Source organism: Cricetulus griseus, chromosome 4 (genome assembly GCF_003668045.3).
Source record: "Cricetulus griseus strain 17A/GY chromosome 4, alternate assembly CriGri-PICRH-1.0, whole genome shotgun sequence".
Taxonomy (NCBI): domain Eukaryota; kingdom Metazoa; phylum Chordata; class Mammalia; order Rodentia; family Cricetidae; genus Cricetulus; species Cricetulus griseus.
Window position 1 is genome coordinate 103,742,549 of NC_048597.1, and position 27,723 is coordinate 103,770,271.

Genomic DNA, 27,723 nt, shown 5'->3' on the forward strand with positions numbered 1-27,723 from the left:
ACTTGTTATGCCTCCTGCCTATGCCCAGCCATCAGGCTTCTGATTGTAAACCAAGTAACCATCACTGTCCTTGCTGGATCTGTGGTCACTGACACTCTAGAACCATGTCACAAACATCCCCAGGCAAAGTAGTGGCAGGCTGAGGGAAAAAAAATGAAGAGAAATGCAACAAACTGAAATTAATAATTCTCAATTTATTAAGAGTTCTACAGGTTTACAACCCTGGTGCCAGATAAGGCCCTGGGCAGTGATGGCAAAGTCAGCCTGGCGGCCCCTTTACCACATCCACCTGGAGCTCCCATGTGGCTGCCGCCCGTGACTGGGCAGTGGGCATTCCCGATGGCAGCTGGTGGCAGAGGTATGGATTAAGGTGGCACATACAACTTTGTCAATTTACAGAGTAGTTCCAGTGGGGTAGAGTCCAAGTCCATGAGCAAGAGTACAGGAGTTGGGGACAAAGGTGGCCCTGCCAGGGACAGGCTCTCAAATCAGCGCTGCCTTGACTCTATCACCTTGGGTTGCAGCCAGCTGGCAGGGTGACAATGGGCACAGCCCTTTTCTGGGGACAGGTGTGGGTGCTGCCCCTTTCCCAGCTGGGCCCTGGGACTGCAGGTGAGACTCCAGAGAGTAAGGAGCTCCTGCTGCCAACCCTGTGAGGTGGGCTCCCCAAATTCCTCCCATGTCCTTGGCCAGCATCTGCAGGACTGTCCACCATGGCACAGAACGCTGCCCCAGAGTGCCCTGGTTGAAGGTGATGGGCCTTCTCTGACCTATCAACGAGGCCTGCCAGGGCCCTGCCTAACCATGGGCCCAATAGGGCAGCCATGGCTGGCACACTGCAGGCGTCTGAGTCCTGGCACCAAGTGAAGCTAAGGCACAGCATGGACACTGATGGATGCGACCATGCACTACTCGCCTGACAGGAAGCGGCACTCAATAAATCTGCATTTTTTTACCAGCTCTAAACAGTATCTGCGTTTTTAAAAAAGATTCCCTGAATGGTCTTGAGAGTGTCAAAAAAGTATTCTTTTCAAATATAAAACAGGAAAATTACAAGTGTAGTAAAAACACTGAGTATTATTTTTTTCACAGAAACCGTCATGAGGCTTGAGGTGTGAGGTGAGGGTGGAGGACTGAACTGTGCAAAGTCCAGCTCACACTGGCCTCACACCCAGAGCCACAGCTCTCCCGGCCTCTGCACAGCAGCCAAGTGCAAACTCTGCTCGCAGTTTTGAACCAAGAGAGCATCCAGTCTGTTGGGAGGGAGGGGTGTAATGACCTGCCCAGCACAGACTGAACCAACAGCACAGCTGCCCAGCAGCGAGGCCTGGCTTCGGGCATATGTTCCTAGCTGGCCAGTGTAAACCAGCCTTTACCAGCACCACAGGGGCTGGTGGACCAAGACTTGAAAACATATAATTAACCATGCTTTTTAAATAAAGCTGCAACATGAGGGCTGTGATTCTGAATTAGGGGGTTTGTGGGGGGGGTGTAAACTTCCCAAATGCACAAGTCCGTCAATTCTAGACATTTAGAAATCACACCCAGAACACAGACTGATGGGATAGCAGGCGCGCCAGACTGTGGCCTGGCACGAACAGAGCTTCCTTGGTCCACAAAACTCGCTCTCTATTACTCACCATGGACCTACAGTTCTAAAATCAGATGGACACACTGGCCCAGGGCACCCAAGCCATTGGCCCAGATCCTGGACTCCAAAGCCTCCGTCTGCAGAGCTTGGCACGGCGGGCAGAGAGTGTCTTGCAGGAAGAACAGCCTCCGTAGCTCACTGGAGGATGAAGCCTGGCTGGTGCGGAGCCAGCCGTGGAGGGGGTCTCTGGGGCAGGGCTGGCGGGTATGGTGACACCAACTGTGCAGAGAATCCTTGCTGAGAGGGGAGGCCCACCCTGGGGGGCAGAGGCGGGCACTGTAATCCTGGGTATGGAGAAGCCTGTCCTGAGCCCATGGCAGCTGTGAACGGGGTGGCTATGTGTCCTGCAGGCACTGGGGGTGGGGGTGGGGGGATGCGCCGAGGCACGACAGAAGGGAGCCCAGTGGCCTCCAGAGGGGGATAGGATAGGGGGCTGGCAGTTAATGGCTCGGGCACCCTGGGTGGCACTGGTGCCCCGGCTTGTGGGAGTCTCTGTCCCTTCAGCACTAGCTCCTGGAGCTTCTCCACTTTCACACGGCGCATGTGTGCCAGCTTCCGCTTGCTCTGGTAGACATCAATGAAGGCATCTAGAGGAAGCTCTCCGTCCAGAAACTTCTCTGCCATGTTCTACAAGAGGCAGGAGAAACCTGGTTACAAGACAGGCCAACTGTTGGGAAGAAAGCTGCCTTGACAGTCCAGTCAAAGGGAAAGAGGTTCTCAGTTCCCTGCAGCTCCCCTCCTCCTGGGAATATGCCCCGGTGCCTGTCTTCTACCACGGTCTCACAGCTGCAGATCCTAGAGGAGAGCCTGGGTTTAGGTGATGCTGGCAGGAACCATCACCAAGCTGAGTCACAGGAAGATGAGGTGGGTGTTCCTGTTGCTGGCTCCACCCTCCAGAACTGTAACAGACAGATGGCAGGCCTGGCAAGGCCTTGCCTTCTGACTATGCAGTCCCAATGACCAGCTCTCTACTCCAGGGAGATGGCTAGTGCGTAGGCCCCACCCTCTGGTTTCCACCTGGCTGTACCCAGACCAAATGAGTCACCCAGGTCAGGGTCACCAGCAGAGAACCCTGCTTGTGGCTATCAGGGCCCACCAAGACTAATGGTTAGTCAGACCAGAGCAGCCTGACCTGAGCAATGTGCACGGGCACTGACTCATTTCCTCCCTGACAAGGCTCCAGCCATGTATCCAGTCAGCCATGTCTGGAAGGCTCTGCAGCGACCAGCTGACTGACTCACTGGCCACAGCAGATGCCTCAGCCACTGGCATCTGAGATTCACAAAGCAGCAGGCACACCATCATCTGGTCCAGTCACCACTAACTGGACAAGGAGACCCAGAAATGCAGCCTGCAGTACCCCACTAAGGTCATCCAGCCTACCTCAGTGTCTTCCTCAATCTTGGCCCCTTCTGCTTGAAGAAGTGCCAACAGAGTCTCCAAGGAAGCACTGTTTGACTGTTTATCTGGAAAAGCAAAAAGTATGATGGCACGAGGCAGCGTATCCCACCAAGATGCCTTGAAGTTTCCTTTATTAGAAAAAGTAACTAAGAAGGTGACATATAAACTAGAAAGGTGACAGAAGCAGACTTCCCAGGACCTGAAAGTAAAGCCTCAAATACACCAGAGGGATGGCAGGGGACAAGTTCCAGAGACACAGCAGGCCAGCATCCCACCTCAGAGCACAGGGCCATACCCGCAGCCTAACCAATCACACTGTAAGATACAATCTCACCAAACCTCCCAGGCAGCTAAACCCCTGAAACCCACCACCTGCAGCCTCTGGGACCATTCAAAGGAGGTTTCCTCCTCCTTCTCTTACCAGAGTCCCACTTTCAAGTGATGACTTAATCTAGCACACACTCAAGCCTTAGATCTTAGATTAACAAACACATGAGGGGCTGGAGAGATGGCTCAGAGGTTAAGAGCTCTTTCTGCTCCTCCAGAGGACCTGGGTTCAGTTCCTAGTACCCATGTTAGGTAACATACATTCACATAGACACTTATATAAAAATCAATCTGTTTTTGCTTGTTTTTGTTTTCTTGAGATAGGGTCTTTCTGTGTAGCTTTGGAGTCTGTCCTGGCACTCGCTTTGTAGACTAGCTGGCCTCAAACTCAGACATCCACCTGCCTCTGTCTCCCAAGTACTGGGATTAAAGGCAACGAACCATCACACCTGGCTCCCCATGGTCTTCCCACCCCTTTATTTTTGTTTTATGTATCAGATCTTGAAGTTACAGACAGTTGTGAGCTGCTATATGGATGCTGAGAATTGAACCCAGAGTCCTCTGGAAGAGCAGCCAGTGCTCTTCACCTATGAGCCATCTCTCCAGCCCTAAAGCCTCTTAATCTAATGTCCACGGAACAGTCAGAAGTACTGAAGTGAGCTGCTTTACACCTGCAATCCCAGCACTTGGGAGGTAGAAGCAGGGAGGTTGTCCTTGGCTAGGGTTCATGTCCAACAAAGGCTGCATAAGACATTCTCCCAACATACATGCACACACTTGCGCACACACTCAGTCCCTCTGTCTGCATAAAGGTGAAGCTCACCGTGACATCTCAGCATGATGTTGCAGCGATAAGGCTCTTTGGCCATTTTAGCCACACACACACACACACTGAAGCACTGGCTGGCTACCGTGATTCAGAAGGCTGCCTTTTCTTCTATGCTATCTAGAGCAGGTGTAGTCTTCAGTTTAGAAAGGGGCTCTTCCCTAAGCCAGCAGGGTGATTTATACATAAACTATTGCTTGTTACAGCAGACTCATTGTCGTGACCTGATTTTTTTCATGGTATTTTCTTGGTAGGGTATTGCTTGAATTATGTGTTGTCCTTCAACTTTTTTTCTCCCTGGTTTTTTGAGACAGGTTTTGTCTGTGTAGCCTCTGTAGACCAGGCTGGCCTCAAACTTACAGATATCCATCTGCCTCTGCCTCCTCAGTGCTAGGATTAAAGGAGTGCACCACCACACACCACCCAGTCTTCCTTCAACTTGTCAGTCTCAAAAGATCACCTGAGAGAAAGTTACCTAGTTTGGTCTTCTTTATCTGATAGGCCTCAAAGAGAACCTGGAGTTCCTGGTATTTTTGGGTCAGACGAGCTTTCCGAGCATCCAGTTGGGGCTGGTACAAAAGGTTTTCCTCTGCCAGGCTCCGGTTGCTAGCCAATGTCATCTCTTTGTTAAGCTGAACAGTCTGCGTCTGCAAGAAACACACAGGCTGGTGAGACCCACAGTACTTAGTTTATGGGCAAGTCCTGTGTGGCCCCTCCCAAGGCCACATCAGCCCCCTCGCGGCCCCCCCCCCCCCCCCCCGCTCTCCCAGATGGCTCCATGTGCTGGGCAGACACAGCCAAGCAGACTCCTGCCCCTTCCGCCTTCTTGTGGGTGCTCTCCCCATTCACAAAGGGTAAGCCCACTTCCCTCCCCCATGGTTCCACACAGGGCTTTAGCTTCAATGGCTGCACTGTGACTTGCATTCTGTACAGCTGCTGCTGTGCTGGCAGAAGCAAACAGCTGGGAAGGTGCAGGGCTGGGCTGTCCGGAGCAAGCTCCTGCTGCTGCAGAGGAAATCAGGGCCACTTTATCAGAGAGGTCTAAGTTGGCAGGATATCAACATGTGCTTCATCATCAGCCTCAGATCAAAGAAGCCCAGCCGGCAGAGAGAGAATTATGTTTGCAGTGACCGCTTCTCCCAGCTTTCCCACGCCCACCAGCAGCTCTCCTGGGTCTTCCCCTTTAGCAAAGCCAGCCCAAAGGGAAAGGGGCTGACTGTGCCCATCAAGAGTTCCCCTCACTGACTCAGGGCTATCTGACTGACAGATATCAAAAGCTGGCTGTATGGACCTTGTGGTGGGAGGTCTGTGAAATGGTTAAGGACAAAGCTTGGCCACAGTCTGTTTAAAGAGAAAAACAAGAAACAAATACATCTACCCTCTAGTTCCCCATTTCCTCACTCGTGACATGCTTCCTCTACATGGCCTGCCTACTTTCTGCATGTTAAGTTCAACCCCTCACCAAGGCGACATGTCTGCATCTCTTCCAGCAGCTATTCAACCGCACCCAGGCATTTATTTTCCCTTTAATATTTTTTTTGCCGCCCCACCCAGGCTATTCTTGCTAGGACTTCCTTCCTCTTCATATTCTGTATATGGTCCTCTGCTCCCCACCATGTACCAGGTACACAGAGGTGCTTGCACAGCTCCCAGCACACTTACACGCAAGACACACACAGCAGGCATGGGAAACTCCCAGAACAAAGGAAAAGCCCTTGAATATGGGGTCCCTGATCACCACACAGGAGGCATTTGTTCAGCAGACACAGAGGCAGATGAGTGAGGACCACAGGCCCTAAAGACCAACTGTTCTGAAATCAGAGAGGACCCCAGTCACAAGCCACTTGACTCCCCCTCTCAACACAGTAAAACAAGAGCCAGCAGAATCCCCAAGGCCAGTGGCATGGAGACACACTCTCTCTCTCCTGCTTAAGCAAGCAGGGAGAATGCGCCAATGGAAGACAGTACTTTAAGGAGGGTCTCTGGGAGGCAGATAGGGCTCCTGTGCCCCAGCTACCCCAGAGACACCCTGAGCTCTCTGTGGGCTCCGTACTGATGGCCACCTGACTCTTTCCTTCCATTGTTAAGCTGTTGGGTAGAACAAAGGAAAATAAACCATGTACATCCACTCTGGTACTTTATATGAAACTAAACATGGAAATATCTTTGACCCAGAAACTCTGCTCCTGGGCATTCATCCAGAGAAACAAAAGCTGGTGCACACACACACACACACACACACACACACACACACACACACACACACACACCTCTGCAATTGAATTTCCCAGTAGATTCGTTTAAAATCATCTAAAATTTGAAGCACAAGAGCAGTCATCTGTGACACATCCACAACACTGAATACTATTTGGCAATGAAAAGGGCGAAAACAACTCAAAACCCCACGGAATCACAAGGAGTAAAAAACAAGCCAACCCCAAAGGGCCACGTATTCTATGACTCCATGAGTGCAGTAGTCTCAAATATCAAAGGGAGAGATGTGAGGTCTGTGAGAGAAGGAGGGTTGTGAGCAGACAGCCTCTGATTGGTGACAGAAGTCTCTATTCTATATCCTATCAGGATCAGGATCAATACCCTGGCTGTGAGATTCTACCACCGAGGGATGAGGTGAACGGACACAATTCTTATGTCTAACAATTGAATCTATAGTTATGCCAAAATCAAGCTTGGTCATAAGCAAACAAGCTATTGTGGGTCTTTCTTTTCCTCCCACTGGTGTTGCCTCATGAGTGGCAGGGGCCACATTCAAGGCCAAGGTGAGGACCAGGACATGGCTACCAGGTCTGCTGCCCTATACTGTTATGTTACTCTTTCTGTTTGTTGTTTTGAGACAGGGTCGCACTGTGTAGGCCAGACTGGCCACAAACTCACAATCGTCCTGCCCTGGCTTCCCAAGCATGGAGATCAAGACACCATGAACCACCATAGTCATGTGGCTTGTACAGGTCAATACTGAAACTGTAATTTTTAGTTCTGTAAGCATTTGCTGAAAAGTCACCATCTTCCAGGCCTAAGGTGGGCAGAGAAAACTTATAAAACAGAAAAACTCCTAAGGAAACCGGCATCAATGGAACTGTGGCATCTGCCCTCTCCCTCTCCATAAGGCCACTCCTGCCCCGTCCCCACCAGCTGAGAACTCACACTGTAGGGGGCTCAAAGGTGCCTAACTGTTCTAACCTCACAGCCACCCACCCACTCTTCATGCTCACCATCTGTCCAGTCCCATCAAAATCCAAGCTGCTGGATGGTCTTGCCACAACAGATCCCAACATACAGGGACCATTCAGTGAAATCTGCTGATCCACCAGTGCGCACCCTCGCCCTTACAGAACAAACCAAAATTCATCCGAGGCCAATTCCCAATTGCGGAACAAGGCTGGGGATCCAGAGTACTTGCTGGCTAATCGTGTGCAAGGCCCTGGGTTTCACATCTACCACCAAACAATGCAATGGGAAACAAAATATGGAGTAGGAAAAAGTGAGCTCTTGTCAAGGGACGCAGGGCATTGTACTGCAAAAGTCTGTGTGCCTGCTGAGCTCTCTAAGAATGTCACTTGAGTCTAAGCCTATCTGGGAGCATGTGGGGTCACACACTGTGGGTAGTTTCCAAAGCAGATTGTCCCTCGAAGTTCTTAGCAGAAGGAACACAGTGGACTCAGGGTCATGAGGCGGGCGTGGGAAAGGTGACATTCAAGTACTCGCCTAAGTGTCTTAAAGGTCCAGTGCCTGTGGGCTGGGGCACAGCTCAGTCGTAGAGCATGCATGAAGCTCCAGGTACACACACACCCTAAATCCAGACCAACCACCTACCTAGGCAAAGAAACTTTTCCAAACTCTCAGGGGATCCCAACATTGGGCTAAGCTGAGACTTACCACTTTTGTTCTCTATAAAATGCAAATACAAAAATATCCTGTTCCCACAGGGAACCGTCAGGATCACTTGCCCTACATAGTACTAAGTCCTGGGAGAAAATACAAGGAAGCCTATACTAAAAACAAGACAATCATCTGACAGGTCTCTACACCAAAGCCACCCACCAATAAAAGCCGACAAACAAACTTCCAATGATGACAGGCGGGCTGTTAAACTGGCTGTATTTTTTTATATACCCTTTGGGCCAGTTGATGTTTCTGTCAACAAATAACAGCAAATCTAAGTGGCTACCCAGAGAACGTCCCCACCTCCAGGAGGCAATGGCATCAAGGACAAGAGTTGGGAGTGCTGGGGGCAGGTAGACGTTTTCTTAGCTTTTGTAACTCTGGCGGAGGCTGGGGACAGGATGGAGGGACCAGGGAAGCTCAGCAGGGCCACGCTGGCCCAGTAATGGATATGAACAGAGGAAAGGCCACGTTAGCAAATGTCAGGCTTAAAAAGAATCCAAGTTGTTCACATCCCCAGCCTCATGACAGACATTAAGACACAATCGAACTGAGACCAGCAGGGGCCCGACCCCTTGATCTTTTCCCACGGCCCATCTTTTTTCTTAACCATAAAGAAAACTTTTCAGGAAATCATTCTCTGTGGTGAAGAACCATTTTTGAAAATGTTCTCGGTTTCACTTCAGCTTCCTTTTCCTCCTACGGGAAAATGAGCGGTGTGTGACACTTTTATCAGGGCCCCATTTGCATGGCTACTTCTGCCCATGAGCTTGAGGCAGGCTGTCTAGGACATTTCTGAGTTAATTAACGGGGCCATCCTGTCCTGGTGGAATCAGTTCAACTTCAAACTCCTTCTACTTTGAACTGCCACTTGATTTTTTAAAATCACTTGATTCGTTTTAATAGTCATATAACTCAGAGAAAAAAGTCATTTCCTTACAATAAACAAACACAAACAAAAACCCCACCATTTTGATGTTAATGAAAACAGAAGGCAGATACCCTGGGAAAATAAAGTGCCTCCCTTTAAAAATGAAGAGGTGGGAGTGGCAGCTGGAGAGACAGTCCAGCAGGTAAAGAGCCTGAGGACTGGGTTCAGATCCCCAGTGCCCATGTAGGCAAGCAGACCCTGGAGCTCACTGGCCAACCAGGCCAGCCAATAGGTGAGCTCTGCATTCAGTGAGAGACCTTGTCTCAAAAGATAAGGTGGAGAGTGAAAAACCCCAGCGCTGACTGCTGGCCTGCACCAGGGCACACATGCACATACATGGCACACAGAAAGTAACTGTCTGAGATGGGGAGACTAGAAATAAACTGCAAGAGGAAACAGATGTGAGCTTCCCTCTGCCCATGCAACACTTACAGATGGGAGACAGGGACAGAGATGCCAGACTCCCTGAAGCCCTATTGGCTATGTTGAGGTCAAAGGCTTGAGTTTCCAGTGGACACTGTCCAAACCAGCTACTTCTCCAATGAGAAACTGTGACCCAAGCCGACCAGGGTCTGGCTGCCTCGTCTGTAATTATACCTGTGTCTTCCTAAATGCTCTCGTTTCCAAACTGTCTTTTTCATGGAAAACTACTCCTGGCAGTCCCTGACTCTCTTTTTACACACACGACGACCTCGGCACAACAAACCAAATGGCACTGCTGAACCACAAAAGCAATCATGAACAAATGAATGGAAATTCTTTCTCTGTGTAACAGCCCTGGCTGTCCTGGAACTCGCTCTGTAGGCCAGGCTGGCCTCAAACTCACAGAGATCCACCTGCCTCCCAGTGCTGGGAGTGTACCACCACGGCCCAGGTGGAAAATTTTAACAGCACTGATGTCTGTCACGTGGTGCAAGTCCAGTGAAGCTGGGTAATAATCTGGGTGGCCTCTGGACTCTCTCTGCAGGCCTAATGTATGCACAAGGTGTACAATGTTGCTGTATTTAACATGTGACATGTTACCAGGCAATAAGCGAAGTCCTACACCTGGCAGATATGACACTTCCCACCAGATTTGTTCATGTGCCTCCAAGGTCCCCACTGCCCTGCCCACACCTCTACCAAGCTTGGCAATGGCTCTGAGCTGCCTTTATTTAAACTGCGAAGCCCCACTCTAAACCAGACCCTCACCCTCAATGCTCCCTGCCACCACCTCTAGTGACATAACTGTGACCACAACCCAGGGAGCTGGCCACAACAAGAAGTGAAAGACGGGAGAGTGATATTTTCCTGGATTCTTCCAGACCCTCCAGGGACCACAGGCACATACATCATGCCAGGCGCCTGGCCCCTGGACTGTGCCACATACACTTTGTTTTGAGTGAGGTCACAGTGTGGTAGTGGTCTGTTACAGCAGCCACAGGGCAGTACACAGTGCTGGCATCTTCTACAGTCCTCGAAGTCAACCGACTGGGCTGTGCACCTGTGATCTCCCTCCCTCATCTCATCCTCTGACTTCACAATGGGAACCAAAGATGGAAGAAGGAATCACAGCAGGTCAATCAGGCCCTCTCCCTCACATGACCCTGGTCCAAACTTGTCCCCAGAGAGGAATCTCAGCACTCCTCTTTCCCATCAGGAATCGCCCCATCCAGTGTGCCTTGTCTGGCCAGAAGCCTGCTTTCCCTATGCAGTGAGGCCATCTGAGCTCATGGTCACCATCTGATGAGGTCACTCAGGAACACTCAGCCCCTTCAGAGCAGAAGTATAAGCCCTATGTAGTATGTCTTGCGTGATTCCCAACACTCCAGATATAGGAAGATAGCTGCAAGTTCAAGGGCAGGCAGAACTACAGAGCTAGACCCTGTCTTAAAGCACAAAACTAAACAAAAGCACAGGACCACACCCGTGCAGTGAGCGCACACGAGCGCGCGCGCGTGCGCACACACACACACACACACACAACACACACACACACACACACACACACACACACACACACACAGCCACCAGCTCCTCTGAAGGGGAGAGTTTTTAATTGTCTACATAGTTTTGGTGGCATTATAGACTAATGTTAGCATGTTACCAGAGCAGTTGGTGACAGCCTGTCATCCTGGCTTGCCACAGCAATGAGCACAGCTACAAGGGAAAAGAATAAGATTATGACAATGATTGCCAAGACAGATCCCAGCATACAAGACACCTCAGACATGAGGTGGCTTTGTAAACCCTAGCCAGCTGATAGTCAACTCTCATCACTTACAAGGCTCAATGGGTGTGTGACAGCTCTGAGGCCACTATAATTTACCCACTTAAAACCAGAAGCTTCACAGGTCTCAGCCCTAAACAAAGAACTAGGCAAATAACGATTGCTGGAGGAGAACCAGCCTCCTGCAGGATGGACACCCTTATGGTTGCCTTACACAGTGCTCAGTGCAGACACCTACACACACAAACAGATACGTCACACAGATATATGTACGCAACAATAACAACCAAAGAAAAAGAGCTGTGGATTGGGGGGGGGGGACTGGAGGGAGGAGAAGGAAGGAGGAAGGATAATTCTGTGTAATTCTGTTTTAATTGAAAGTGTAGTTTAAAAACCACAGGCCATTGCTCATCCTGGTCAGTCACAGCATGCTCTAACATAGTAACTGGTCATTCATTCATGAGTTCATTCCCTCGTTCCTTCAAGAAACACACAGGACACACATCTAAGAGCAGACGGTGATCTGGAAGCAGCCCAGACCTCCAGAGTCTGTGGTCAAGACCATCTGTGTGCACAAGGCTCTGCTAGTTGGGCACCATACCCAAGTCCAGGCATGTGTCTTGTCACTAGTGGTTTGGGCCTTCGGAACAACAGCACAGTACCTGAGTGAATGCCTTGGGAGATGGAGGGAAACCAACCTTACTGTGCTCACATTTTAGTATGTGCTAACATCTATTTGGGTTCTGTGCCTGCTCTGATGCTGTTGGGGGTTTTGGCTGAGTGTGTACCATCCACTTCCAAGTTCTAATAGCCACCTAGAATTCACTCCCACAGTCTAACTTTTTTGTTATTTCCAAGCACAAAGCAGCTACCGAGTATGATGCAGCCACATGTAAACCTATCCTAGGTTCTTGTCAACATTTTCAACACTTTTTGTTTGTGTAAAGGGCTGGATACTGAACCAGAGTCTTACCCATACTGGAGGACCCATCTACACTGGGTCATCCACAGCCTTCACTTTTAAAGTATTTTAAAACAACACCCTATCATTCGCCCTTAAAAAATGTAGCGGGTGAGCGGGTGGTGGTGGCCCATGCCTTTAATCCCAGCACTCGGGAGGCAGAGGCAGGTGGATCTCTGTGAGTTCGAGGCCAGCCTCGTCTACAGAGTGAGTCCCAGGACAGCCTCCAAAGCAATACAGAGAAACCCTGTCTCGAAAAACAAAACAAAACTGGTGGGTGCCAGGCATGGTGTTGCATGCCTTTAATTCCAGCATTCAGGAAACGTGGTGAGCAAGAACACTGTACCACTAAGTACAACACCATAATCACCAAAAACGGACAGTATATAATGACATCATCCATTACCTGCAAGGGTTGGCTGAATTCTGTAGAGCTTTTTGCCTTATTTGATCACAGGAAATAATTTACATAGGAACAACATGGTATTTCCCTCCCCTTTCACCTTTTTAAAAATAACTTTTAGCAGGGCATTGGTGGCGCACGCCTTTAATCCCAGCACTTGGGAGGCAGAAGTAGGCGGATCTCGTGAGTTTGAGGCCAGCCTGGTCTCCAGAGCGAGTGCCAGGATAGGCTCCAAAGTCACACAGAGAAACTCTGTCTCAAAAAAACAAAAAAGCAAAACAAAACAAAAATTAAATAAATAAAAATAAAAATAACTTCTGAACCAGGCGTGGTGGCTCATTACCTGTAATCCCAGCACTCAGAGGCTGAGACTGGAGGACGATCAAAGTTTGGGGATTGCTCAGTTACAGTGTGAGACTCTCTGTCTCAAAAGACCAGAAGAAACAAAACCAACTTCTGGAAGGGAGTTGGCATCTCTATAACACCCTAACGCTGTACAGTTAGTGAGGTCATCATCCAGCGTCCACAGAGTCACTTGACTTTTGCCACTTCAGATAAATTTAAAGCTCTGTAATACAATGATGAAGAGATAAACCTTAGCTTTTGTTCCACTATACCATTCATAGCAAAGGGTTGAGACTGCATGAAGTCCTGGAACACTGTAGGCTTGCAAATCAAGCAGCAGAGAAGGCGGTGGCCTGTGCTCTGCAGGTTAACTGCTACTTCTTTTGCCAGGCCACATTTGACCTATCTCACCTATTCATTCGAATTCCCACCACCGGGTCACCGCAGGCTTTACGCTCCAGGTTTCTTTTAAACTGTGTATATTCGTGTGTGTGTGTCTCTGTGTGGGTTATGTACCACACATACAGTGCTGGTGCTGGAGCAGGAGTTACACATAGCTGGGCCAAACTCAGGTCGTTTGCAGGAGCTGTGTGTGCTCTAAATGCAGAGTCATCTCTCCAGCCACACAAGCTATTATTTTTATATTAGATATTATGTGTATGCATGTGCATAAGTGAAGTCAGAAGACAACTTGTGGGAGCTGGTTCTCTTCTATATCATCAAACTCAGGTAGTCGTAAGACTTGGAGACAGTCACCTTTACCCTCCAAGACATCTTGCTGGCCCTGCAGTTATTAAAAAGCTCAAATTCATCTCCCATTCAGAAAGAGTTAACCTAACTCGACAGATGCCAGTCCCCAAGTGACTTTGGCCTGTAATCCAAGCCCACAGGGGAGTCCTACATGGATCTGTTACAGCAGTCTGATGAGGGTTATTTCAATTTAGATTTCCTTTGGCTTTTACTGAGAAGAACCTAACAGTTGCAGAGTCAGGCTGCTTAACACAGTGACAAAAGGGAAGATCTGATGGTACAGAGATACAGTAGAAGAGCTGCAGAACATTATGAAACTGTCCTAAAATACAACTGTCCCCGGGGGCTGTGTGAAACCATCTCCAAGACTACAGCCCACTCAGGAAGGAACTCACCAGCTGCTTACCAAAAACTCCACCAACTCTGCAGAGAACCAAGGGTTTCTGGGCAGTGTTAGCGCATAGCTTTGATCACAACACTCAGAAGGAGGCAGAGGCAAGCAGATCTCTCTGTGAGTTCAAGGCCAGTCTGGTCTACAGAGTGAGTTCCAAGACAGTAAGAACTACATAGAGAGACCCTGTCTCAAAGGAAAACACACACAAAAGCACCAGAGGTTTCCGAGCACTTTTTTTTTTGGGGGGGGGGGTAAAGATGTCAAATGTCTTCTTGCTGGGATAGAAGCTGTTTTCTCAGAAAGGAGCAGGTAATGGCCTCTAAACTCAGTCCTGTTCATCTGCATGGAGCTGGCCATCTGGCTAAAACACAGGGTGCCACTGACTTGAAGAATAAGAGGTCACAGAAACACAAATGTTGAGGCTTGAAAGCTTGAAAATAATCAGACCCATCCCAGAGAAGAAATAAAGTCGACTCTGGGACAGTTTGCCAGGACATCCTCGTTCTGACACACCAGGGCTTGGCGGTTCCTAGAAGACTTATTTCCTAATATCTAGATAAAAATAAGCAAGTTCTTAAAACTTGGAATTACTTGGATATGGTATGAGGAGCAAGAAAATGTGACAGGTCTGAGTGGCTCTGACAGCTGGTACTCGCTTTGAGACGTAGGAGAACAGGAGGATGGGAAGGCAGGATGGACCACCCACACTGATCACAATGCTATAAACCACCCTTGTCCCTGGAGTCTCCAAAAATTGGCTAACCATTGTAAAGGCAGGAATGTGTCCTTTTCTTCCCACTTAAGACAAAGGTTTTAACTGGGCAATGCTGGGGCACGCCTGTAATCTCAGCACTAGGGAGGCAGTGGCAGGTGGATCTCTGCGAGTTCGAGGCCAGTCTGGTCTACAGATGGAGTTCCAGGACAGCCAGAACTACACAGAGAAATCCTGTCTGGGGTGAGAGGCACAACATCCTTCAACCAAATGAAAACTCAGGCACTGGACAAGCACCGTGAGAGTAGAATCCTGGAATTCTTTGATTTGTTCTCGGCCTAGTCCACAACATATTTACCAGTGAGGTTCTGGTTTTTTCCCGGTGAAATACTTTCTATTAGCTCTTTCTAAAGCCCATGGTTTGGTCTTCATAGAAGCAGCCCTTCCTCCTCCTCCTCCTCCCAGTTCATCAGCTTAGTTATTAAACAAATAAATCCAGAATGGAGAGGTCTGGAAGCAAACGCGGTTGGCCCTTGGTCAGCGCGTGGCTGCTAAGAGAGCAGCAGAAACGCCAGGTTCACCAAGAGGATGGGTGAAGGGTGTCACACTTTTTAAGTAGGTTTTTGGAGACAGGGTGTCTCTACATAACCCTGGCTATCCTGAACTCACTACATAGACCAGGCTGACCTCAAACTCACAGGGTACCTCCTGCCTTTGCTTAAAGTACTGGGATTAAAGGCGTGCACCACCACATCTGGCTGTATTAGTATTTATTTACTTATTCGTTCGTTCATTTATTCATTCATTCATCTATCCATCCTAAACGAGGTGTCTTTAACTTCTGAGTTCAAATGATCTTCCTGCATCAGTAGTTGGGATGACAGCACATGTTACCATGTCTGGCTCAGTCCCTTTTAAAAACTGTTAATGCACACACATGCCAGTGAGCAAATAGAAATTGCAAATGGATGGATGGGTACATCACAGTAGCATGAGACATGCCATGGGGGATATGCATGAGGTGAGATGTAACTTATAGGACTCAGTTCTCTTTTGCACCATATGGGTTCTGGGCATCAATTTCAGGTTGTCAACCTTCATTACCCACTGAATCATCTCAATGGCCCCTCAGTCACCTTTCGTCGATGGTAAAGACAGACAGAGTTGCTGGGACACTTAGTAAAGTAGAAAGATCTCAATCTATAGCTTTCTATGGTGATTTTGTGTATTTGATTTTTGAGACAGGGTCTCTCTGTTTAACAGCCCTGGCTGTCCTAGAACTCTCTGTAGACCAGGCTGGCCTCAAATTTACAGAGATCTGCCTCTGCCTCCTGAGTGCTGGGATTAAAGGCGTGTACCACCACCACTTGGCTACTTCTGTGATAATTTAAAAATGAAGACTTTCCTCTCCCTGTCCACCATTCAAAAAAATTCAACTTACTAAAACTTCTAAATGCCAATGTTTTAATTTTTTTATCCCCTTTGTGGGGGGCAGATCTTCCCATGTTACTCAGAGTGGCCTTAAATTCACAGGCTCAAGTGACCCTCCTCTCTCGGCCTCTCCAGTAGGTGGGACTAAGAGGGAGGGCATGGCACTGCACACCCCGGAACATGGGTTTTCTTAGTGGTTTCTGTTTAGGACCAACCACCAAAGCTCCCAGGTTTCTCAAGGCCTTGGCTTTTGTTCCTGTTTCCTCTTACCACAACTTCAAGAGATTTGTGTGGGGTGTTTTTCAGCTTAATCTCTATAAACAAGTAAGAATGGGGCAGTCTATCTTAGCAGATGGTAGTTTATGCTGATTAAGACCATCTTTTGAGCCAGGCGTTGGTGGCGCACACCTTTAATCCCAGCACCCCGGAGGCAGAGGCAGGAGGATCTCTGTGAGTTCCAGACCAGTCTGGTCTATAAGAGCTAGTTCCAGGACGGCCTCCAAAGCCACAGGGAAACCCTGTCTCAAAAAACTAAAAAAAAAGACGTCTTTTGATGACTTTCCCCTTCTCTTTAATATGTATCTCGATGTGACCTTTCTAACCCTGGCTCTAAATTCCATTTCATACACTTTACTCAAATGGCTTTGATGACTCTTTTCAGTATGAGAAAACCCTATTCAAATCAAGAGTTTGGGGTTTTTTGTTTTGTTTGTTTGTTTTAAGATTTTATTTATTTATTATATACAACATTCTGCTTCCATGTATATCTGCACACCAGAAGAGGGCACCAGATCTCATAACAGATGGTTGTGAGCCACCATGTGGTTGCTGGGAATTGAACTCAGGACCTCTGGAAGAGCAGTCAGTGCTCTTAACCACTGAGCCATCTCTCCAGCCCCCTTGGTTTGGTTTTTTTGAGACTGGGTTTTTCTGTGTAGACTGGCTGTGTTGGAACTCGCTTTGTAGACCAGGCTGGTCTTGAACTCACAGACATCCACCTGCCTCTCTGCCTCCCGAGTGCCGGGATTAAACACGTGCACCACCACTGCCCAGCTTTTTAGGTAGTTTTTTAAAAAGAGGCTCTTGACTAAGCTATTGCTCTTTATATAATCTATAATCTATTATATATAATCTATTATATATTGTATATAGTCTATAATCTATTGCTCTCTAGATTGTTCTATTTAAGTTTCTTGACAAAAATCTAGTTATTTCATATGGAGAACCAGATGCCTAAGGCCGCCCTATCTCCTGACATCCATCATTGTAAGAAAACACCCAAGTTAATCAGCTGTGAAGGGGTTCTTTGTTTTAGCTCCCCTTTGTGTGTGTCTAGTCTCTAACAGGGCTTACCCCACTGCCTCAGGACCCTGGTGGGGGAGGGGAACAACCAGATGGCAACGGCAGGGAGCAGGGGTGGGGAAAACAATACACAGACACATATGACATGACACAAAAAAACTATCTCATGGCCAGGAAGCAGAAGAGCAAGAAAGGGCCAAGGACCACAAGTGCCTTTGGGGTCACACCCTCAATAACTTGAAGACTGGGTCCTCTAACAACTGAGTCATCACTGAAGTCCCAAGACTAACCCATTGTAAAGCAAATAAAAAGAAAAAAAGCTAAATATCTCTTAACACAATTCAAAGATGTTAAATACAAATTTTATGATGGGGGGCACCTGAATATCCAGGAATACATAAATCAGGACACAGACCTAAGATGTCAAGTAGCCATTGAAAATCTTGCTTTGGGGTCTGGTAGGATGGCTTGGCCACCAAGCCTAATGGCTTAACTCCAACACCCATATGGTGACAGGAGAGAACAGTTCCTTGAAGGTATACCATAACCTGTCATTGAGAGTTTGATTGGCTGGATCAGAAAGAACAAACACAAGCTACTTCCCTCCTGAAACAGAGTCCAAAACTCACGTGGCCCTCCTCCATGCCACAGAACTCATCAGGGACACCCCACAACTAACTACTGTGCTGCCACCAATATCTCAGGGACCTCAGGCAGTTGCAGGCCCCATATCCCATAGCAGGCCCCAGGGACTCAGGAATCTACTATAATCAGAAAATGAGAATACTGAATACAGGTGCACAGCCTCTAGAACTTAATCTCACATCCTACTAACCCCTCCACCCCCAAGGTGTCCTCCCTCCCACACTATCCCCTCCCTGGCTGGAAAAAAACAAAACAGCCCATCCCCAGCCCCATTAACCACCATTTCCCCAACTCTATTTGCTGAGAGCTGTGTAATCACCACCAAGAATTAAGATTCCCGGAATTAGTGCCTGAAGGGAAATGTTTGTCAGCTCAAATGGCCCTACACTGCTGTGTTAACTACAGAAGGGCCTTTTCAATTCACTGTTTTATTATTGTCAGGTACCATGTTAGCGTATACAGTCTATCTTATTTAATCCTCAGGATAACTATATCAGATGCCTTTTTCCTTTCTTTCCCAGGCTGGCAACAATCCCCTATATAATTGAGGATGCTCTCGAATGACTGATCCTCCTGCCTCCAGCTCCTGAGTGCTAGGACCACACAGAGCCTCCACACTGTGTATCTGGTGCTGGAGATTAAATTCATACTATCTGAACTACAACCCCCTTTATAGGAAATAGCTCCCTTTCTTTTGTTAAATAAAAGGTCTCTCTATGTCACCCTGTCTAGCCTTAACTCATACCCCCTACCTGAGCTTTCCACAGCTGGGGTTAGCATGTTATTGTTGATACTACCACTTTAACAGTGTGATAACTAGCATTTGGGAAACTTGCCCCAAAGTTTTCTTGCTCCCCAAATCTTGTCTTAATCTCTCCCCCTTCCTACCATACATGGTAGCTATCTATACCTGTAGTCCTAGTACTTCTGACACTGAGGCAAGAAGGGCACCAGTTTGAGGCCAGCCTGGGCTCCATAGCAAGACGCTGTCATCCTCCCCACGGCCATTAAAAGCAAATACATACATGTATACATATGGTTGATCTTCCAATTTTTGTAGTTTTTATAACTTACGCTGCCTTTTTTCCTGTCATTTTTCTTGCTGAACACACACACACACACACACACACACACACACACACACACACACACAAATGGATCTATTAGCTTTCCATTATGTCCCTCTATAATGTGAGACTGACAGACACACAGGACCAGTTCACTATTATTCCATCTGAGCAAAACAAGACCCAGGGGGCTCTCTCTGCTGGGAGTGCAGTCTCCAGCTCTGAAGCCCACTATTTTGGCTGCTGCTCGAGGTTCAGTTTTATCTTTCAGCTTCCTAACTGATCTCCATGCTCCCTGATCTTATCCAGCTCTAATTCATCCCCCACACTCCCACTCCCCCACCCACACCAGAATCAACTACATAAATGTCAAGGGCAGCCAACCGAAACACTCCCTGGCTTCAATCCTGTAGTGGCTCTCTAGAGGATCAGGCCAAGCTCCTTACCCTGGTGACCTATAAGGCCATCTGGTGCTGCCTGCCTCTCCAGTGTCATCCCCTCAGCCCCGGTCCCTCTAGCCACACTAGTACATCACTGTGCATGCCTCTCCTGTCCTCCCCCAGGCCCTAGACACCACTCCCTTATTACCTGGTTAACTTTACCTCAACTCTGAATCACAGCTCATGAGTCACTGTTTCTCCAGGAAACACTCTCTGATGACCTCCCCATGCCCCAGAGGCTTCCTGGGTTTCCCCTGGCCAGGGTGTGTTAAGTTCTAGCACTCGTGGATTTAGCTCCACGTATACTAGCATGATGCTAAAAGATGAAAACCTGGGCTGAGGGTCCAGTTTGATGGTGGAGCACCTGGCTCATATGTGGAAGGCACTGGGCTCTACCCCCGGCCCCACAAAAAAGAAAAGGGAAGAAAGGAAAAGAAAACTATTCCTTTACTAGTTTCACATCCCAAGCATGGCACACAACACATTTTGCATAATGACAGAGTGAATGAATAAACCTCCTTGAACTCAAGCTACATCCACACGAATGAAAACAGCTGCCTGTAGGCAAACATTAATTGGCACCCACTATGTTCCTCCGATATGCTAAGCACTGAGCTATGGACATGAGCAAAATCTCAAGAAGCCATTTGTTAACCCTTGGAGATAGATAACAAAAGCTTTGACTTAAAAGAATCATGTGGCTCTCTAGAGGATCAGGCCAAGCTCCTTACCCTGGTGGCCTAGCATGTGAACATACCAACAACCTGACTTCAGTGGGACTTACATGGTAGAAAAAACAAAAACAAAAACTCCCACTAGCTGTCCTCTGACCTGCACACAGGCACACACATAATGAAATGTACAATGTTTTAAGAAACCAAGAAATAAAAATAAATAAATAAGAAGCCAAGAAGTATCAGGGATGGCAATGCACATCTTTAATCTCAGCACTTAGGAGGCAGAGGCAGGAATGTGAGTTTGGAACCAGATTGGTCTACAAAAGGACCTCAAAGTTGGTACAAGACACCCCAGACCAAGTTCTCAGCTCAAAGGAGGCTTATTTGCCCAGAGAGACAAAGGGCAGGGAATAAGAGATAAAGGCAGGAGAGAGAGGTCCAGAGAGAAGGAAAGAGGAATAGAGAGAGGGGAGAAAAGGGGCAAGGGAGAAAGGAGGGATATTTGCCCCGGGGGACAAAGTACTCTCTGGATAGAGAAAGCTTGGCAGTATTAATACAGGAAAAAGAGGAAACCCTGTGTTGGAATGAGGTGTTTAAGTTAATTAGGGTATATTAAGTTAAATGGGCTTGTTAATTAGTATAGCCAAAGAGGGCTTTTGATTGCTGGACTTCAACATTTTTTGTTTGTTTGTTTGCTTTTGTTGTTTTGCTTTATTTTGCTTTTGAGACAGGGTTTCTCTGTGTAGCTTTGAAGCCTGTCTTGGAACTTGCTCTCTAGACCAGGCTGGCCTCGAAATCACAGAGATCCACCTGCCTCTGCCTCCTGCCTGCACAGCCTGGACCTTGGTGGTCAGCCTCAAGGGGAAGTGGCCAAATAAAGGAATAGTCCTTGGTGGTGCACACCTTTAATCCCAGCACTCCAGAGGCAGAGGTAAGTGGATCTCTGTGAGTTCCTGGACAGCTAGGGGTACAGAGAAACCCTGTCTCGAAAACAAAACAAACAGAAAACCAAAAAAACAGAAAACCAAACAGAAAAACAAAGCAAACCAAAAAAAAAGAAAGCAAACCAAAAAACTGTAATCTAACAGTTTAGCAGGGAAGAGGGAATGGGAGAGAACAATAAAAGCAAAACCTGTCAGCGACATGCTTGCTTTATTCAGGCCTGCTAGAGCCCTTTGGTCTACACAGCGAGTTCCAGATCAACTAAGGTTGCTTAGTGAGAGTTAGTCATGTAACCCAAAGAGAGACAACAAAGCCAAGTGCATCACATCTGGAATTCCATTCTTCCTCATGAAGAAGTAAATTCTACAGGGAGTTTTGTCTCCGCCTTTGTCCTGCCCTGCTGGTAAAGATAGCTCTCCCAGGTGACAGTCAAGAGGGAAACAGCCAAATACAACTCTAGTCTCAGCATGTTATGGGTGCCAGTGGCTGCCGAGCCTTTGCAGATAACCTTGCACCGTGTGCTTGGCATGAATCCCCATGGCAACGTCCACCACAAATATTGCACTAAGGGCCTCATGAATAACACAGCTGGCCTTCCTTAGCTCAGGGGCACAGCTACTGCAGATCAAGTTCAGTCATCCTAGTTCTGCTTCAGGTCAGTCTGACAGAAGCACAGTAAGAGAATGCAAAATTGGGGTCACTGAATTCTGGGTTCTTCTCCCAATTATTCAATTGCACTTCCTTGCTTCTGATGACACACTACCTAGTAGTCATTTAAACTTTAATCCCTTGGATTTCCAAACACTCAAGGAAGTCCCCCATGGAGATGGTTCTGGGAAGCTCCAGAGCCGCACACGTTTCCTCCTGTCCTGGAGGTGCCCTGCTAGAACCCCACATTCCAACAGGATCTCATTTCTCCCTTTCCACCTACGGGAGCCCCTCTCTTCCACACTCAAATCTACTTGAAGCCAAGCCGCTGCTCATGGTGGCGCTGATGGGACACACATCAGTGGCATTATGTTGAGGCCAGTGTGGAACAGAGCCACAGGGAAGTGGCTAGCTTATAAAACAGGTATCGAATGCCACAGATGACACAAACAGAGAAGCTGAGGGGCAAGGGTCATGACTGTGGCTGAGGAAGCAGGCAGAGCTCTGCGGGGAAGCAGATGCTCAGGTGAGACAAGGGAAAGTGAGGTTTGCCCGACTCAGACCCTGGTCTCTTTCTTTCTTTTTAGGGACCATCTCCCCACACTGGAGCTCAGTCTGGTCTCATATTTGTGACAATCCACCTGCTTCAATCTACCAGTTCAGAAACGCTCTAAGAAAGGGGGATGAACACTCCCTCTGGGTCACACAAAACCCTAAAGGCAGGCACCAACACTTTCCCTAAAGGTTGAGAAAACGGAATCACAGACTTTAAGTAAGTTAAAGGCAGTCAGTCATCCAGTCTCACGACTCACTGGTGGTTGGTGGCTCGCGCCTTTAATCCCAGCACTCAGAAGGCAGAGGCAGCCTGCAAGAGCTAGTTCCAGGACAGGCTCCAAAGCTACACAGAGAAACCCTGTCTCGGAAAAAACAAAAAGACAATAACAAAAAAGACTCTTAACTGTCATCTTCCCATAAACCTGTAATACTATTTTCAAAAGAAAAAAACCAGGCATGATGGCCCAACACCTTTAATTGCAGTCCCCAAGGTCTCTGTGAGTTTTCGGCCAGCCTGGCCTATATAGTCAGTCTCAGGACAGCCAGGGCTACAGAGAGAGACCCCACTGTATGAACTCAGAAAATTCAAATCTTAGTTTCTAAAAACCCAAGTCCCAGCAGCAGTGATTCAGCCTGTGCGTTCTCAAAGAGTCCCGGATGAACGTTCCATTTCAATGAGCCGATATGACTGGGACAGTAGCTGCTGTCACACACAAATCACAGCCCCCCAGGCCTGGCGGAAACGGCTTCTTTACTTTGCACAGAACACTGTCTTTTCAGACGCCCAGCATTTCTGTGTGCTGCCACTTTCATTCCCACAGGGACAAAGCTGAGGGATTTGAATCGGCTGTGATCGCTAGCTGCATTTCCTTAGAAGCTACAGGGAGAAGTGACCCAAGAGGTCCGGTGTGCTTGCCTAATCCCCCAAGCAACAGTTCCTTTTATGGGAGTGCCTTGCCAGTCAACAGGGTTCATGAGGACAGATAAGGCACATTCCACTGCCGTGTAAAAATAAGTTCAAGAAAGAAAGGCGGCCAGTAAGACGGTTTAGGGGATGGTTCTCAACCTTCCGAACCCTGTGACCCTTTAATACAGTTCCTGTTGTGGTGACTCCCAACCATAAAATTATTTTCACTGCTACTCCTTAACTGTAATTGTGCTACTGCTATGAATTGTAATGTAAACATCTGTGTTTTCCCATGGTCTTAGCCACAACCCCTGCGGAAGGATCATTCAACCTCCAGAGGGGTCATGACCTACAGGTTGAGAACCACTAGTTTAGGTGGTAAAGGCCCTTGTTGCACTAGCCTGAATTCAAGCTCTCTATCCCCTGGAGGAAGGAAAGAATGTACTCCTCAAAGTTGTTCTGACCCCCACTTGTACATCAGCACCCACTTGTACTCCAAAAAACTTCAGCCAGGTGTGGTGGTGCACACCTTTGATCCCAACACTTGGGAGGCAGAGGCAGGTGGATCTCTGGGGCAGCCTGGTCTACAGATTGAGTTCTAAGACAGCCAGGGATATGTAGGGAGACCCTGTCTCACCTACATGAATATAATCCCCCCCAAAAGAAGATGAAAAGGCCCACTACTGATGTCTGCATTTAGGGAGCAGCATAATGGGCAGGAGAGACAGGAAAAGAAAACACACAGGGCCCCAGAGCGCCTACAGCCCGACATCATTTTAACGTCCTGAGCTATGCTAAAACTCACACACTGCAATTAAAATAGTGTAAGTGAACACAATGCCCACTGCAGTTAAACCTAAAGTGAGTGCCTTCAACAAACCACACTTTACAGCAGCCACAAAATATCCCCTCAGGCTGGGTGAAGCCTCACTCTACAATTTAAAACACTTCCTTCTGCCAGTTTAAAAGAGAGAGAAAGCTTTCGTTTCAGCCTATGAGATTTTGTGCTGAGAAAGGCCCAGTCCACTCCCTGAGGCTTCTTAGAGCCACTGACTCAAACAACCCTTTCGACTGTAAGACTGTAAATAGGCAAAATGTTTTCTAGGCTAAAGGCAAGTTTAAATTTACTTTAAAAAATTTTAAATGAGACCCTATTCATCTGTTGGGGTGACATCAATTAGTCCTTCAAAGAGAACCCCAGGTATTTACTCTCTCCCCGTGTACACACACACACACACACACACACACACACACACACGTGTGCATAGGCACACAGGGCAACAAGCATACCAGAGTGTGGAGACCAGAGGAAACCACCTCGGGTGGGTGTTCCATCTCAGGTCGACCTGGCCTCCAAGGCTTCAGTCCACCTTGTTGTATGAGACAGTGTCTCTCACAGGCCTGCAGTCCACCCATTCAGTTAGATTGGCTGGCTAATGTGCCCCAGGGATCTTCCTGTCTCCCCATCCTGGGGGATCCAAATGGATGACAAATGTTTGTCAGAATTCCTGGCTTTTTACAAGGGTTCTGGGGATTGAATGCAGGTCTTCATGTGTCCAGGGCAGGTGCCTTACCAACAGAGCTATCATTCCAGTTCCAGCAACTACTCTTTATTGAATGCTGAACACTAACCATAAGCTGTGTTAGGTGTTTAAAACTCACCATCTTACCTGACCCTGATCATCATACTGTCCTTCCCAAGAGCTGTTCAGAGATGTGCAGTGACCTGACTACAATCACACAGCATAAAAGCGGCCAAGTCCAGTCCACTCTACAATTCCAAACCCAAATGCTCCTTAACACACTTTATCATAAATGCTCCACTTGGAGTACTTAATACCTTTTATCATAAATACTCCACTAACACTTCCTCATAAAAACTCCATTTGGTCAAGACTGGATGGTTCACAGAATATTCTCTTGAAACTATCCCAAAACAAATTCATGACATTGCCAAGTGAGAGAAACAACTAGGGTTTACAACCTGGTATTTTGGTTTTCAAGTTGTTTCCGTGTTTTGTTTTAAAAGCATGACACCTTCAAAAACAAATTACTGCTGAGTAACTTCAGTAAAGCTACGTGGTCTACACAGGTGGGGCCCATTGGGCCTCAGTATTTCCATACGGTACTATGGTTAGAAGGATACTTTTACTCAAAAAAAATTTTTTTAAATCCTGCTAGATTAATTTGCCTCTTTCTTCCTGTAACAATCTCCAGGTTTTAGCTGGGGGGAGAGAGTGGGGTTGTGGTACATGCCTTTAATCCCAGGCAGAGGCTGGCAGATCTGTGAGTGTGAGGTCAGCCTGGTCTACAAAGCAAGTTCCAGGACAGCCAGAGCAGTTACACTGAGAAACCATGTCTCAAAACAAACAAACAAACAAACAAACAAAAAAACAAAAAAACTACACAACACAACAACAACAATCTCAAAGTTTTTAGGGAGAGAACACAAGTGAGGCTAGAGTCACCCACCAGCAGGCTATCTGACCCACTCTCCATCAATCCCTCTGCTAAATAGCAGTTTATTTTACTAAATGTTCCACCTACAGAGTTCCAGTAGCTGTTCTGACTGAAACTGGATAGTCACATACAGCAAAGTAGCAGCTTGCAGGCTGAGAGCTCACATACTGAGAGGCAGGCCTAACATCTTATTATTAAACTAGAAAGACAGCCAACGGCCAACAAAACGTCTCCCAGAAACTGCAGAGAAGCGAAGCAAGGATTATCCTTTCTTGGGCAGACACAGAATTTTCATTCAGTCGAGAAAGATAGATTTTTGTCTCTTATTCTCTGAAATGGAAAGTGCCACATGGACACCACAAACTGGGTAAATTGCATCTCGGAGCAGCATTCTATGTGCCAAGCTGCAAAGCCCTGAATACAAGGGGTGTATTAATGGAAAGACTGATACCATCTTACTACAGTGGCCTCTCTGTAGAAGCAGACAATGATCTGTTGAGGTTTTTCCAGGGATTCTGAATGTACAACCTTCTTACAAGCCCCCTTGGAAGAGGACTGGCTGGGTGCTGAACAATCCCTCTTCGGAAAGCCAGCCAAAAGCCCCTTAAACTAGCTTCTGGCAGGAGGAGAAACTAACTAGGCACTGCAGGTGTAGGGAAGCTCAGACTTCCCAGACAAAGGAGGTAGGTGGGCCAGGGAGAGCTAGATCAGACTCAGCACATCAGGGTCGGGACCAGGTGGGTGAGAAGGGTAAAGGAAGTATACAAGGTGAAGTCACTCACTCCTCAGAGCAAACCACAGGAGAGGTGTGGAGGAAGATAACCAGAAACATGGGCGGGCGCATGCCTTCTAGAGGCTGGGCAGTCCCTGGACTATATAGAGAAGGGGGGTAAGCATCAACTCCCAGCCTCCATTTATTCTGTTGCCAGAAGCAATTTCAGGAACCCAAAGAGGTGGGCAGACAACCATGGGGGCACAGCCAGCCATGCTAGATAGAATTCCCTCCATCCTTTCTTTCCACGAAAGCCGGGATGCCTGGGGAAGGGGATCCTCTTGTTTCCCACAGACGGTTCACAGAACAAGCAAAGGAAGGAACTCTTGAGCCAACTCTGCTAGGGCCTCTCGCACGGGAAGGGGCACTTGGGGAGCCGGCAACCACTGGGCCCCTTCCCACCTCACCCTGGCTGGCTGTGGCCTGGAGCCTCTGAACTTCGAGGACCCCTCTCAGAATCCCATCCTAGACTCAACTTACAGACCTGTGCTACCCACACGCCCATCTAGGAAGCGTCCGTCAACTCCGGCTAGTTCCCAGATCCCACCCGCATGAACTGGCTCCAGTGCCCCTACGACTTTCCAACCTTTCCCCTCGAAGCCTTTCCCAATCCGTGCCTAATCTACCTGCCCTGGTCCCCCAGAGTCCTTGGGAGACTCAACTGCAGCCCCCTCTTTTAACAGCTACCAACCCAATCTCAGCGCCCTCACTCCCTCTCGCGGCGCCCGCCAGCCCCGGCCCCACAGACCCCATGTCTCGGTTCTCCGTCTCGAGCCGGCCCGGGGCCCTCGGTGCCCCCAATCCTCGCGCCAGGGCCCTGCTCTGGCTGCCAGCGCGCCGTCCCAGCACCCCCCTCGCCCGGTCCCAAGGCGGGCGCTCACCTCCTCCATGCCCCGCACCATGTCGCCGAGCTGCGCGTCGTCCTCCAGCAGCTCGTGGAGCTGCATCAGCGACAGCCCCGCGAAGCGCGACTCGCTCGCGGCGCCCGCCATCCCGCCACTCAGCCGCCCGCCGCCGCCGCCGCGCCACTGCCACTCGGGCCGCCAGGCTCCGCCGACCGGAAGCGC

The 27,723-nt window shown here is 48.3% G+C and overlaps 1 protein-coding gene across 1 annotated transcript; it reads right to left on the reverse strand.

Annotated features, from left to right (window-relative positions):
• Positions 1 to 174: 174 nt before the first annotated feature.
• On the reverse strand, positions 175 to 27,699 carry Vps37b (VPS37B subunit of ESCRT-I). Its single transcript, XM_027413951.2, has 4 exons — positions 27,538 to 27,699; positions 4,681 to 4,852; positions 3,035 to 3,117; positions 175 to 2,278 (listed from the first exon to the last, which is right to left on the reverse strand). Exons 1-4 carry the CDS (start codon positions 27,646 to 27,648, stop codon positions 1,787 to 1,789), a joined length of 858 nt encoding a protein of 285 aa, XP_027269752.1. The 5' UTR covers positions 27,649 to 27,699; the 3' UTR covers positions 175 to 1,786.
• Positions 27,700 to 27,723: the final 24 nt, after the last annotated feature.